This window comes from Siphateles boraxobius, unplaced genomic scaffold (genome assembly GCF_051911475.1).
Source record: "Siphateles boraxobius isolate OS27281-9 unplaced genomic scaffold, OSU_SipBor_1 11, whole genome shotgun sequence".
Classification (NCBI taxonomy): domain Eukaryota; kingdom Metazoa; phylum Chordata; class Actinopteri; order Cypriniformes; family Leuciscidae; genus Siphateles; species Siphateles boraxobius.
Window position 1 is genome coordinate 16,882,805 of NW_027508711.1, and position 15,331 is coordinate 16,898,135.

Consider the following 15,331-nt stretch of genomic DNA (forward strand, 5'->3'; position numbering starts at 1 on the left):
CCCCAGAGTGTGTATGTGAAGTTTTAGTTCAAAATACCAAACAGATAATTTTATACAGCATGTTTAAATTGTCACTTTTTGAGGCTCAGAAAAACGCACCGTTTTAGTGTGTATCCCTTTAAAAGCAAATGAGCAGCTGCTGTCGGCCCAGAGGGCGGAGCCTCACGAGCTCACGCTGCGTGTCAGGACAATCTCATCTCACGGAATGAAAATATCAAAGCATAAACTCTCAGTAGTAGTAAATCATAAATCGTTGCAATCAAGTTTATTGTTTCCAAAACATCTTTGTCTGCATGTTCAGCGATCTCTGGAAACTTTCTTTATGTCAGGGACTTCCTGGAATGTCACATGACATGGATCTTCTTCATGTGTTCCATTTATGGACTAAATGTGCATAGGGCACCCTCAGGCTGCCAGTATGGATTGAAAACACAGTACATCAGAGTATTCAGCGCTCATAATGATTACATCGGCCCATTTTTGGTATAAATTCAATAGATTTTATTCCTCTCTATTGAAATCTGACGTAAACCTATGAGAATCTATCAATATTTCTTCAAATGTGCAATTTTTTTAGCTAAAAGCCCCGAGAGATGTTGTTTGGTCAAGATAGCACAGGAGTTTTTTATTATTTTTTTTCTGAATGGGAGCGGCTGATGCTCATAAAGGCTGACCACCTCCTCGGGCCCCTCCCCTCCATTAGTGCATCGCAAGCATGTTGAGACAGTGTTTGTGGGTTGTTTATGTTCTTATAGGAGAACAAGACCATGTCGGTATGTTGTCCATCTTGCCTTTCTCCTAAGGGCATGAGCCAGCGGACAGCAGCATGCGGTTCGAGAACGCAGTCAAGCCTTCCCACGCATCCTCTGTCCACCCATGAAGCCAGGTGAGTGTTGCATCGCACACCCAGACCCCACTCTGAGCTGCCCTAGTGCCTCTCGGGTCGGGTCCCCGTCCTCCACCTCGCTGCCTCTCCGCGGGTGCGTCTGTGGTCCCTCCAGCCGATATGAAGGCAGGGTTCTACAGCTCCTACTTCATTCTACCCAAGAAAGGCGTTGGGTTAAGGCCAATCTTGGACCTGCAAGTTTTGAATCGGGCCCTGCACAAGCTCCCATTCAAAATGTTCACGAAGAAACACATTTTCGAATGCATCCGTCCCTAAGATTGGTTTGCAGTGATGACCTGAAGGACGTGTACTTTCTTCCTCGATGTCTCAATTCTTCCTCGACACAGGCCCTTCCTGTGCTTTGCTTTCGAGGTTTGTGGGTTTCAGGTCAACTGGGACAAGAGCAAACTCTCTTATCTCGGTATGGAGCTGGACTCGGTCAACCAAAAAGCACCTCACAGAGGAGCGTGTCCAGTCAGTGTTTAACCCTCTGAGGTAGTCTCGCTTTTTTTCTTATCAGTGCAAAAGAAACTCAAAATACTCTGTTGATTTTGATCTTACATATTAAGTGTTGTACATCATTAGATCCTGATCAGTGTCTATTTTTTTTGTGGATACTCACAATAAAAACAAAGTGTTGTGCTTTTCGCCAAATAAAGAAAAACAAACATGATGCGCGTTCTGCCTTCTCTCTGTCAGTTAAGTCCATTCTGAAACGCGTCCGAAAATTAACTGTAATTCCGCGAATACTTGTCATACAGGCACGAGTGTTTTTCCATAATGAAGCTTGAACTCTCTTCTTTTAAATGAATTAATTTATATAAAAACAAATATTCTCAGTTTATGTAATCTGTATGAAAAGAGAGAGATGTCAGTCTTTTTCTTTCCAGCTCATTATACCTCATTACGCGTTAATGTGCCACGCCCACGGAGAGCGCGCCGTATTCAAACGCAAATGATCTAAGGCAAGCCATTCAAACATGTCAACGCCCACCAGCTGGATTATAAAACACATCGTGTTTAGTAAGTATCTTGTACAGCTGTGTACACAGCGTATCCTTTCGGTGTGAGCAATAATACTATCTAATAACCCTGGAAAATGTACCAGAAGTGGTAGTTTCATTTCGAGGAGCAACGGATCCAGCTGATGTAGTAAGTCATTTATTCTTAAGTGCTTTGTTCTAATCGCGATATTGAATAGTGTCTGTAAACCGCAAAAAGACTGTTTAAATATGAATTGCGTGTCTGTGTGTAGGCTAAATGATGAATGAACGGCACAGGCGCACGCGCTTTGTTTATTACAGTTTTAGAGCGCGTGTCTGTGCCGTTCATTCACTCTTGCACCTACATTAGTAAACGTTATGTTTACATGAACACATCCAAACTATATTGCTATAGCCTACTAAGATGAGTAAAAATATACTGAAATATGTTGAAATAAAATGTCTGTATAAGCAACAAACTGCAAATTAACATGTATATGCTAATATATCATAAACACGATATGTTACAGACTAAATATGAATGTTTAGACAAGATTTTGTGATTAGTTTTGGATAGATTATAAAGTTTTGACTGTAAAAAAAGACTACTGTCACATTAAATAGGTAAGCTTTTGTTCACCAATCTCTGCTCATAGTTAAATATACTATAGTATGATGTTTTGTCAAAAATAAAGTAGGTATATTGAATTATCAACTAAGATGTTATTATAGTGTTTGTTCCAATATTCAAACTAATGAATCCTTACCTTTTTTAATACGCATGATAAAATGTATACTTTTTAAAAAGCAATACACTTGAAATATTGTTAAAATTGTAATTGTTGTTGTAATTGTAACCTATTTGTAATTGGTTACAATTTCTAATTGTAAAATATGTATATATAGATCATTTCTTTTGTCCTTGCATTCTTTCGGACCCTGTGACACACCATGTGTGAAAGGGCTAATTAATATGCAGCTCATTATACGGCACATTATCCGGCCTTTGTCTTCTCAGGTGTGAACACGCCTCCACGCATATTGCCTTTCCAAACAAAAGGTGTCTTATAAAATTTAAATCAATGTATTGTTTTGTGTAAATGATTAGGCAGGATGATTTTCAGATCATTTTGAAGCAAAAATTCTAGGCAACAACACTCATTAGTCAAAAGTCTTGTGGACACATATTTAGTATGTCTTTTGTGGCCTTATTTCAGACACTTTAAGTTTTAGTTTTTTCAATATCCATGCATAAGCAATATTCTCTCAAAAATACAAACATGTACATACATGTTGCTCACATATTACGGTAGCCCCGTTTGTGCTATATATAGTGAATTTACACCTTTGCCATTAACATGTTTATAAATAACTGAAAAAAGCACAAATGTCAGAGCATGTCAGAACACCTCAAGGACCCCAAAAAACCCTTAGACCTGAGAGGGTTAACTGCTTAAATTTGTTCAAACAAAGGAGAGCAGCCCCACTGAAACTTTTTTAGAGGCTCCTGGGGCATATGGTATCCGCAGCCACAGTAACGCTGCTCGGGTTGCTTCATATGAGGCCGCTTCAACACTGGCTTCACGACCAGGTCCCGAGATGTTTCCATTAGCCTGCACTGTCGCCAAACCTTCAGCCCATAGTTGGGTGATTCTCACGAAATCCAGATTTAGAAGGTGTCCAGCATCAGAATTTTTAAAATGCCCTTGAAGCCAATTTTCTTTTTGCACATATAAGATTAAGGTCTGAACTTACTATAATCATTATTTTTAGAAGATTTAAAAAAATATTTACTATATAATTATTTACATTTTTAGATGAAGTCCATAAACAATTATCATTACCGCAACATGTCATTACCTTAAATATATGGTTAAAAATGTATATTTTTGGCTAATGTTAAAGTAGACTCTTATTACTCATGCTCAAAGCTATATAAAACTCTGGAGAGATTACTTTTTCATATTTATTATTTTTTGTAATTTCCTTATTTTCTCTCATTACCGAAACATACGTGAATATTTACAATTTATTTTATTTAATTGTTTTACTAAAAGATAACATAAACATGTGTTATGTAGCAGACCTTAAATAAGTAGTGTTGTTTAATATGTATATACATTTTAAAACAAAATATGATTATCTAATTATTACTTAATTTGTAAAAAAGATACATGTTGCGGTAATGAAAATGCCATTTCGGTAATGAGGATCAATGTTTCGGAAATGAGATTTAGCTCACACTTTCACTGTTGACAAAGGGGTTTGATGCCTAACCCCATTTTACATATTTAAAACACATACAATTTTTAATAGAATATTTATTTCATAAACAGTGTTTCATTTTCTCATTTATCGTAATCATCACAGTACCATGCCTTGTGTTAACAAGTGTTGTGTATACAAGTTATAATCTTATGCTCATAAAGAATCATGTCATGTAGCCTACACTGTAGTACTAACAAATATACAACAATTAGTATAAATATTGTTTTCAATATATAGACCCTGTCAGGTATAAACTTTCTTCTGTTGGTGTTCTGTTCAGACTTTCATTATTTGTGTCTAGTTCCTGTCTGTTATTTAGGGCTGTACTCAACCAAAAAAAATCTTGGTTGACTGAAGTCCTGAAATTTTCGACTAAAAATTAAGTTAGAAAAAAAACGTTAAATGAATTAGTCACAAATGATTTGCTCTTATCATCCGATCGTGGTTGTATCTCTCTATTACTGTTACTCGATCTTAGTGCTGCATTTGACACTATCGACCACAACATTCTTTTAAATAGACTCGAAAATGATGTTGGCATTAGTTGAATTGCGCTAGCATGGTTTAAATCATAATTATCTGACCGTTATCAGTTTGTAGCAGTAAAAGAAGAGATGTCTTATCGGTCAAAAGTTCAGTATGGCGTACCACAAGGCTCAGTACTAGGACCGTTGCTGTTCACTCTGTACATGCTACCCTTAGGAGATATCATTAGGAAACATGGAATTAGCTTTCACTGTTATGCTGATGATACTCAGCTCTATATTTCTTCGCACCCTGACAAAACTTACCAATTCACAAAATGAACGGAATGCATAGCTGAAATAAAAAACTGGATGACTAGTAATTTCCTATTACTTAATTCTGAAAAAACAGATTCTAATTATTGGACGAAAAACCTCCTCACGTAATAACCTAGAATACTGTCTAACACTTGATGGCTGCTCTGTCAAGTCTTCGTCGTCAGTTTGGAACCTGGGTGTGCTCTTTGATACCAATCTTTCATTTGAAAGTCACATGTCTAGTGTCTGTAAAACCACATTTTTTCATCTTAAAAATATATTTAAATTACATCATATGCTCTCAATGAAAAATGCAGAACAATTAGTTCAAGTGTTCATGACATCAAGGCTAGATTATTGTAATGCTATTATGGGTGGTTGCCCTGCATGCTTAATAAACAAACTATAGCTGGTCCAAAACGGGCCAATGGTTACCCCGGTTTCTGAGAATTTTGAAATATTGCTGATTACTTAAGCCCAATTTATACTGCGTGCGTCAACGCGGACAACGACGCAGAAGTATAAATTAAAACCAAAGCGTAGTCTACGGCGTAGAGGCTCCGGCGTAGGTCCGACGCAGAAGTATAAATCAGCCTTTACAAAGCACTAAAGATACGTAGTACTTGAGCGGGCTCTTAACGCATTATAGTCCTTCATGTCTATTGCGATCTCAAAATTCTGGCCAGTTGATAATACCTAGAATATCAAAATCAACTGCTGGCGGTAGATCCTTTTCCCATTTAGCACCAAACAACAAAACTTTGGAACAATCTTACTAACATGGTCCGGGAAGCAGATACAGTCTGTCAGTTCAAAGCTAGACTAAAAACACATCTCTTTGACCTTGCATACACATAACACACACTGTATATTTCTATAATTCAATGTTAGACTGCATAGATTAGATCAGCCGAAACCGGGAACACTTCCCATAAATCCTGATGGACTCGTTACATCATAAGAAAAATGGCATCTACGCTAATATTAGTCTCTCTGTTTATCCTGAGGTTTACCGCAGTCCGCCGTATCCAGGCCGTATCCAGATTAGGACTGTCAAAATTGCTCAAAAATGACGTTCGAATATTCCCTCTAAAAACACATATATTCGAACCATTCGAACATCTGGTTGCGCATTTTGTCAATGACGCGCATTACGTCAATAACAGGACAAATTAATACAAAGAGACATAACTACTTGTATAGGTAGTTTATTTAAGTTTAAACATATTTGAAATTGACAACGTATTAACTAACACAAAAACAAGTAAATCAACTAATGGCCAAGACCGCAGACCTCTCTCTCTCTCTCTCTCTCTCTCTCTCTCTCTCTCTCTCTCTCTTATAACGGTTTAAATGAACAACAATAAACAAATGTTGAGTGCTGATCAAGAGTTTTGTGCAAGCAATTAAAGGCTGTGACTTTTGTTCTAAATATAGCAGGCTTCATTCAGTGATTGAAACAAATATTATTAACATTAATTTTTACAGTATATAGAACCGACATTGAACGCTCCGAGCGAGCTGTGCTGTGCTAAACTGCTGCTATAATGGCTATTTCGGGGGCGTGGTGGCGAGCTCTGACGTGTATGATGTAATGCTAGCTCATTGGCGCACACGTTGGAGGCGCCCGCGCCATTGGATGTGCAGTTGCCGCAGCACAGCCAATGAGTGAGCCAGACACTCACTGTACTATCTGTGCAGCTGGAAAATGCGTTTTACATGTTAAGCTTCAGAATTTTGCTACTCACAAAGCAGACAGCCGCGCGCCTCTGCAACCGCGGGCGTGTTTTTCCACATTCGAATATAAATTTTCACCTTCGAATTTCTGTTTTTTAAAACTATTTGAATTTATATTCGAATTTAGAATATTCGTTGACAGCCCTAATCCAGATCTGATGAAGGACCTGCGCCTGGACACGTCGACAACGCAGTCCTGAAGTGTCAACTATTCTCTCCCTTGTGAAGGCCTCCTTCCCTTTACCTCTTTACGATAAAACGTTGTCGGGATGTTGCGATTCACGTGACTACGTGGAAGCGATAAAAAATTATCAGAGCCACCAGGCACTGTTTTATGCAAATGAGCGGCCGGATCGAATTAAAGGTTTTCTATTAGAACGGTGTCGTGTTAGCGGCCCCTAACTTAATAACTAATGATCGTTGCAATGGACGTGAATAAATCAAAACTAACTTTAGCTGGACAATAACTTTATTCTAGAGCTGCTGTAAAGCCAAAACATTCTGTTTCTTTCATTTCCTATTATCACTGTAACGCTGCTTTGAAACAGTCCATATTGTTACAAGCGCTGTATAAATGAAGGAAACTTGACTTATATTAGTCTTCACGTTTTCATATGTGTGTGTGTGTGTGTGTGTGTGTGTGTGTGTGTGTGTGTGTGTGTGTGTGTGTGTGTGTGTGTGTGTGTGTGTGTGTGTGTGTGTTGGTCAAAACAATGAATCCAAGTTATATTTTTTCCTATTATTTTCCTATTATAACCCTGTCCCCTGACCTCTCTCTCCTTTCTTCTGTACTCCTCAAGTAACACTTGATTGCTGTATATTTTTTCCCTATGCTTTGTCCAGCTGTCTTTCGCTGATGCCCTTTTCTTTTCAACTGATGCTTGCCTGTAACAAAATACACAATAGCCATCTTGAAGGTAACATTTCATAAAAAAGACATAGAAATACATTGTTTCACGGTAAAACTATTAAATATTAAATAATATTACATTTATAGTAGGTAAATACCTATACTGCATTCATACTGCTTTTTGTGGAAGCACTTCATAAAAATAAAAAATGAGTGACCCCTGTTGGGGGGAGGTTGTAATAGCTATTTTGTTTAAGCAATCTGTTCAAGAAGTGTTTAAGGCAAATATCAAGTTATATTGAAATGAGCAAGAGTTATAGTGCACGTCCCTCCTTCATAAGTCTGTTTCTCATTACCGAAACATTGAGCATCTCCACTGCAACAGGCCTTCAATTGTTGCGGTGAATGATAATGGTGTTGCGGAGGATGAGCGACCTTAAACATTCTTGCTAACTGTGGAAGCTAAATGAGGGTTAGCTAAACTTTCCCTCTCTTTTTATATTTAGACCATAATGGGGTATATAGTAATCTCAAAATTAAAACGGCAACATTTTTTAAAACTTCACAAACTCATGTTTCAGTAATGAGAACTAAAATGTCGTGTAGGTACTATGACAAACAAAATTTTAACTTTTATCTGGAGAGAAAAAATAAGAACTGCTTATCTGGTAGCCATCTTGCGTGTCACAGTAAATTATGTCCCTTCCAACAAAATTCCTTGAGGACTTGAGGATGAGATAATTGGTCTTGGACATATTTATATTCCTTATTATTGTCACTACATTTACCAATGATCACCAAATACCACATGTTTCTTTACTGTAAATATTTATAGTAAAACATGCACTGAAGCTTTTTATTTTTTATATTTTTTAATTATAAAAATTTCCATCTCAAAGAACCCAAATCCAGTCATGGACACGTTGCGGTAATGACAAATTTCCCCTTAAATGTGGAAAAAACAACAAAATTGGTATTTATGATGTCATTTGAAATAATGTGCAAAATAGTACATAATGAGATGTTTATAACTGTATCCTTCTTATTTTGATAGCATTTACTATTATCATAAAAATGTTTCATGACACCTCATAAGTCTAATTTCGCGAGAATCACCCAGTTGGACCCTTCGTTTCTACGGGCAGGTGTTCCCCTAGAACAAGTGTCCAGGCATGCTGTGGCATGCTGTGCCTCTGCCACCGGCTTGGGGGCCATGTACAACGGGCATGCAACTTCGGGTCTGTGGACGGGGCCTCAGCTGCATTGGCACATCAATTGCCTCGAGTTGCTGGCAGTACGTCTTGTTTTCAGCCGCTTCAAGTTGTAACATCCGAGGTCGCTTTATGCCATTTACATCACTGGCGAGCTCAATCGTGCAGCCAACAAGCTCTCACCACAGCTTACACTTCCGGGAGAGTGGCAACTCCATCCCCATGTGGTCCAGCTGATTTGGAGGCGCTTCGGGGCCGCACAGGTATATCTGTTTGCCTCCACGGACAAGTCACATTGCCAGTTTTTCTTCTCCTTGACCGACGGAACCCTCGGCACATATGCACTGGAGCACAGCTGGCCTACGCAAGTATGCGTTTCCCCCAGTGAGCCTTTTTGCACAGACCTTGTGCAGAGTCAGGAAGGACGAGGAGCAGGTCCTGTTAAAGGCCCCCTATTGGCCCAACCAGACCTGGTTCCCAGAACTAGTACTCCTCGTGACAGTCCCTCCCTGGCCCATTACTCTGAGGAAGGACCTGCTTTCTCAGAGACGGGGCACCTTATGGCACCCGTGTCCAGGCCTCTGGAAACTCCATGTCTGGTCCCTGGATGAAACACGGAGGTTCTAAGTGACCTACCCCAGGCGGTGGTAGACACCATCACTTCTGCTAGAGCACTCTCTACGAGGGACCCCCGAAGATGCCCAATCAGAGTTGTGCTTTCCTTCTTGCAAGATGGGTTGGAGTGAAGACTGTGTCCCTCCACCCTCAAAGTGTATGTCGCTGCTATTTCTTCGCATCACAATGCAGTTGAAGGTAAGTCATTGGGAAAGCATGACCTGATCGTCAGGTTCCTGAGGGGGGCAAGGAGACTAAATCGCCTCGTTCCCAATCTATACCCTCTTAGGACCTGTCTCTGGTGCTCGGCGCACTGCAGAGACATCCCTTCAAACCACTGCAGTCAGCAGAGCTGAAGATCCTGTCACTAAAGACAGTGCTCTTGACGGCACTGGTTTCTATCAAGAGTGTAGGGGACCTGCAAGAGTTTTCGGTCGACGAATCGTGCCTAGAGTTCGGATCGGCTGACTCTCAAGTTGTCCTAAGACCCCTGCCCGGATGTGTGCCCAAGGTTCCTACCACGCCCCATAGAGACCAGTTAGTGAACCTGCAAGCGCTGCCCTCGGATGAGGCAGACCCCGCCCTGGCTTTTCTCTGTCCCGTCCGCTCCTTGTGGTTATACATGGACAGAAAGCAAAGCTTTAGGACCTCAGACCAGCTCTTCGTCTGTTACGGAGGCCAGCAGAAGGGAAAGGCTGTCTCCAAGCAGAGTTTAGCCCACTGGATAGTGAATGCAATTGTCTTGGCGTATCAATCCCAAGACGTGCCTTGCCCATTCGGGTAGCAAGCACACTCAACTAGAAGTGTTGCTTCCTTCTGGGCGTTGGCTCAAGGCGCCTCGCTGACCGTGGGCTGGGCGACACCCAACACGTTCGCTAGATTCTATAGCCTTTGTGTTGAGCCGGTATCCTCCCGTATACTCGCCCCAAGTGGCCAGTAGCGTGGGGAACCCGCTGAAGTGTAGGCTTGCTACGCCATTCTCGCCTGGTCGGCCAGATACGTGCATCTATTTGCTCCAGTGTGTTCCCCTGAGACGGCTAACCCTGTTGAGTTCCTCCATCATCCCTACGGCAGTCAAATGTTGTGGAGCGTCTGACGCCAGGCCTAACACTCATATGCATTGAGGAACCTGTGTTAAGCTGGGTGTCCATATGTAGCGGTCCCTGCGGTGACCCCATATGTGTATTTTCCATGGTACGGCTACCCTATCGGCTAGCCAGTGTTTTTCCCTTGTCAGAGCCCGCTCTGCCATCTCTGACGGTGTGCTTCCCCCCCAGGATTAGGCTGGAACCACCCCAGAGACTTCCATATGTCATACAACCTTCCTTGGCTAGACCATATGTGTATTCTCCACAGGTTATCTCCCTTCTAGCCGGTTGTGGCTTCCACAGCGTTCTCGTTACCTTGGGAAGGGCAAGCTTTCCTAGTGTTATCCAATGTTCTCACTGAGTGGGTCTTGAGGAACATCAGTGGCCAGGACACCCGCATAAGCTTCTGCCCCTAATTAAGGGAGAGAGGTGAGTCTTATTCAGGGCACTGGAAGGGCCAACAACTTGGCGTGTTGGTAGGGATTCCATTCAAGTCTTATCCCTCCGACGAACGTAAGAGTGACCGACATGAAAGGGAACGTCTCGGGTACTTATAGTAACCCATGTTCCCTGAAACAGGGAACGGAGACGTTCGTCCTGTCGCCATGTTGTTGTACCATCGCTGCAGACGGCCAGCTCCCTGGCTCGGCTCCTCAGCGAAAACCAAAGATGTGTTGCACCTGCTGCTCATTATATAACGCGCTGCCTGATAGAAGCAGCTGGCACAATTATCGCATACCAGTGTGCATTGGCTCATTTACTTTCTCTCGAAGTAGATTGGTCTATCTGCGAAGATCCCATTCAAGTCGGATCCCTCCGACGAACGTCTCCGTTCCCTCTTTCAGGGAACGTAGGTTACCATATTTAATCAAGATGGTTTTACCTGTGTTTAGGCTACAGGTTTTATTTTTTTTTACAGTTTAGTACAGTTTACTGTGGTTACCAAGTCAGTCTCAGTGTCAGAATATTTCCATTTAAGCCTATGATAATATAATCATTATAAATGAAATAATTGTTGCCAATAGCTATGAGCTTGTATAATTCATATATTTGTTCCAAGTAAAATAGTTGTACACAGCTGTAAGTTATTTAGTTGGGTATCACTTTTCCAAGTAAATACAATACTTTTACTTTTTATGGTTGCTTTATCTTATTTATTGAAACTGTTATGCGTTCCATAATTTGTTTATGATTATTTGTTTATCAGTCATCAACTGTACAAAATATATGAAATTGCCATATGAAATATTTTATTGCTTCTATTACATTTTGTAAACGGGGGCCTTGCCATGTGGATGAATATGAAGTCAAACTCTTTTCTAACCATTTCCTTAAACAGTCCAGCACAACTAAATGTAGGATTATTACAGTACACTAGTTTCTGTGCAGAATGCTGTATTATTAGAGCTGCCATTCCAGTTTTCAGCAGCGATGAGTCATATCAGTGGATCTTTAGAGTGGCCTCCTTAGCCAATCGTATTTGTTCTACATCCAAAAGTCACTGCTCAAATGGACCTAATCCTATCAAAGCAGTATATTTTTACTGCTTAATTAATATCAAAATTGGTACACATCTTAATCCATTTTATAATTTTTGCATTACCTTCTCATTCAATAAAAAATGTTTTATGATGAGTTTGCCGTCGTAGATGTTACAATGCTGTCAAACCAGATCAAACAAATATTGAGGCATAAGGTTTATTATGTATTATCCTAAAATTAATTCAAAACATAATTCTCATTTAGGGGTGGTGTAATGAAATAAAATGTATAATTATCATGTAAGAGTAAATACAGTCAGAGTAAATTAGATTAAAATCAACAACATGACGAAATGTTGACTAAATTTAACGTACATTTTCTTTGAAAGGACAAATCTATGACTGGAAATAATAATAATAATACATTGAATACACCTTAATTCTCAATCTCAGACTCTTTCTGTGCTCTTTGCAGGACTACACCATCACCATGTATTTCCAACAAAGCTGGAGGGACAAACGATTGGCCTACGCTGAGATGGCTTTGAATCTCACTTTGGACAACCGCGTGGCTGATCAGTTATGGCTCCCAGATACCTATTTCTTGAATGACAAGAAGTCTTTCCTGCACGGTGTGACGGTGAAGAACCGAATGATTCGGCTCCACCCAGATGGCACTGTTCTTTATGGACTGAGGTAAATGCAACTGCCTCTGTAACATCACTGCTACCTATTGTATTGTGTATTGTGGGGGGGAGGAGCAATCGAACTCGGGTTCGGAACAGGCAATCGAACCAAGTGTGAAAGCGCCCTTAAAGTCCACATGAAATTAGCCATTACCGCACATTTCTAGTCATGTGGTGAACGATTAATCCGTGACAATTACATTTGTCACAATACTGATGTTAAGTCGGTCACATCTCTCAGTTCTGAATAGGTTTCATTCACTCAGTCCAAGCTCAATAATTGCCTGATTCACAGTCATTTAGCCTGAACTTTGCAGCCATTTTGTGTGACATCATTATTGTATATATTGTTGATATCAGTATCAAAGTTCTTAGTTTAACTTTAATTATAAGTTAAACTTTGTCACACTTGCGATCACAGTGAGGACAAGGTTAGCAATGGGAAAGCTTCTATTTGGGGTGTGTGAAAGATATGTGTTAACAGTTCACAGCACTGACAGACTGTTGAAAATGAAGGCGCTAATGATATTGTGTGGAAAGTGTGTAGAAGCTTTGCCTTTTTTGATTTAAAGCCCCGCTTCAAACTTCGCTATTGATTAAGGTGGTCCCTTACTCTCATTGAACATAAAACTGCATATAGCAAATTAGTCACGACTGTTTCCTGAAACTGTAACATGGTGGCACCTTGCAATATAGGAATGTCCATCATTTGTGAGAAAATGCTTCCCTGCCATTGACGGAATTTTCCGGCTTTCTGTGTTTTCACTGTTATACAGTAGGGAGCGCTATCACAAATCTTCTGAAAGAGTACTGAATCTCATGAGAAAAACACATATGAAGAAGATACAGAAACAAGAGATATAATGTAATCATAAGCACATGTAAAATAACACAATCGTCAACATTTAACAGCATATAAATCAACTGCCCAATGTTACTGAATGAAATGTCGACCCAGGACGAGCTATAGGACTGAAGCAACCTCAGTGTAGATGGACTTGATTTAATCTATAAATGTTTTTATCATCGTTCTGAATCCGATCCTGATGTTGTCTTTGACAAAAATGTGATTTTCTCAGCTTTTTGCTCAAAATGTTGCTTTTTTAATTAAACTTACCCACATTCAAGTTTTGATTAAAACAGAATGCATGAATGATTTATTTGTTTGTTGTTGTTTAAAAGCAGAGGGACTGTTCTTTTGACATTTTGCATGTTCAGATATTCATACAACAAAATATTCTGGGGACCATACAAATTTTTGTGAAAATTATCATAAATGCTGTCAGTTGGCTGGCAACTTTTTTGTAAAAACGCTGGCGGGTAAAGGCTAATTAATCAATTCAAGATCACCATTAATGTCAGATTTGTATAGTTAATTTACACAAAACAACAAAGCCGTTCATTTTACGTTTACATGTAATATGTAAATAGAGATACATTAAATATACATAGTTATTTGTAATCTCATAGCTACATAGAAAAAAATGCTGGACATATCAAAGCAAACCTTCCAAATCCATTTGTCCTGCTGGATGTGTAGCACAAGCACACATAAAACCGTCATCTACTCTTCACACCGTCCAGTGTAGACAGCATTTTAATGGGTTCTGTTTGCTTTTGATGTACCATATTGTGCTGCTCACATCCAGTGTAGACGCAGTGTAATAATCCAAAATTCAGTAAATTTATTAAATTAACAAAACAAAAAAAATTCTGTGAACTTTTCAGCTGATAAATGGAGCACAATGGAACAAACTGAGACAAGTTTTGAAGTTTTGACTATTGTCAGCTCAACACACAGGACCCTATTTTAATGATCTAAGCGCATGGTCCAAAGCGCCTGGCGCAAGTATATTGTCTGAATACAATTTTTCTAGTTTTTGGTTTGTTCTTATTCTCTTAATGATTAACGGGAGTGTTTTGGGCGTAATGTTCAGTAAACCATCAGAGTCTCATCTCCCATTCCCTTTATAAGCCAGTTGCGCTCGCAAAATGGCGGATTCGCTATTTACATGATGGAATTTGCAAGCGGAAAGACTGAATGCTTCTCTACCGAGGAAACAGATCTCCTCATGCACGAGGTTAAAGCGATCAAGCAGATTATCTATGGGACAAGCCAGATTCCACCATATCTTTATGTACACAATAATACTATTTTACATTGTAATCCTTTTATTTGTAATATTTGGCATGTTTGTGTGCAGCTGCACACTGTGTGTGTGTAATACGCAGAGTGTATGCGCATTGTGCACCGGCCTATAGGCGCATATTACTAACACGCTCTTTAAATAATAAAAAAATATTGCACCATTCACTTTAGACCAGGTTTCAATTGGTCAATGGCGCAGTCTATTTTAGTTGCCTCAAAATAGCAACACGCAACAATGTGCCTGAACACACCTCGTTTTCAGACTAGTAGCCCATGGGCGCACAAATGGGCACAAATGCATTTGCTATTTAAACAACGTGGCGCAGGACGTGAAAATGCTAACTGCGTCTGAAATTAGCAAAAAACACTTGCGTCGCACCTGGCGCCGCATTGTGCCTGGTGTACGATAGGGTCCACAGTCTTAAAAATTCAACACTTACATTGTATGCTCTAAAAATCATGCAAAACGTGACGCAATGGCCAAACGTTGTAGCGGTGATGGATAAAATATCAACACTACAGAGACTAAAAGTAAACAAAACAAAAAAAATCTAGCTTGGTTGCTGGACGTCTAGTCAAATAGTGACCTATCATA

General features: G+C 39.9%; 1 protein-coding gene across 1 annotated transcript in view; it reads left to right on the plus strand.

Moving 5' to 3' along the window:
• Nucleotides 1–15,331, plus strand: part of gabrb4 (gamma-aminobutyric acid type A receptor subunit beta4) — a 97,941-nt gene that overhangs the window by 51,210 nt on the left and 31,400 nt on the right. Inside the window, exon 4 of the mRNA XM_077197382.1 lies at nt 12,377–12,597. Within this exon, the coding sequence (XP_077053497.1) occupies nt 12,377–12,597 (221 nt within the window). The remainder of the gene's footprint in view (nt 1–12,376; nt 12,598–15,331) is intronic.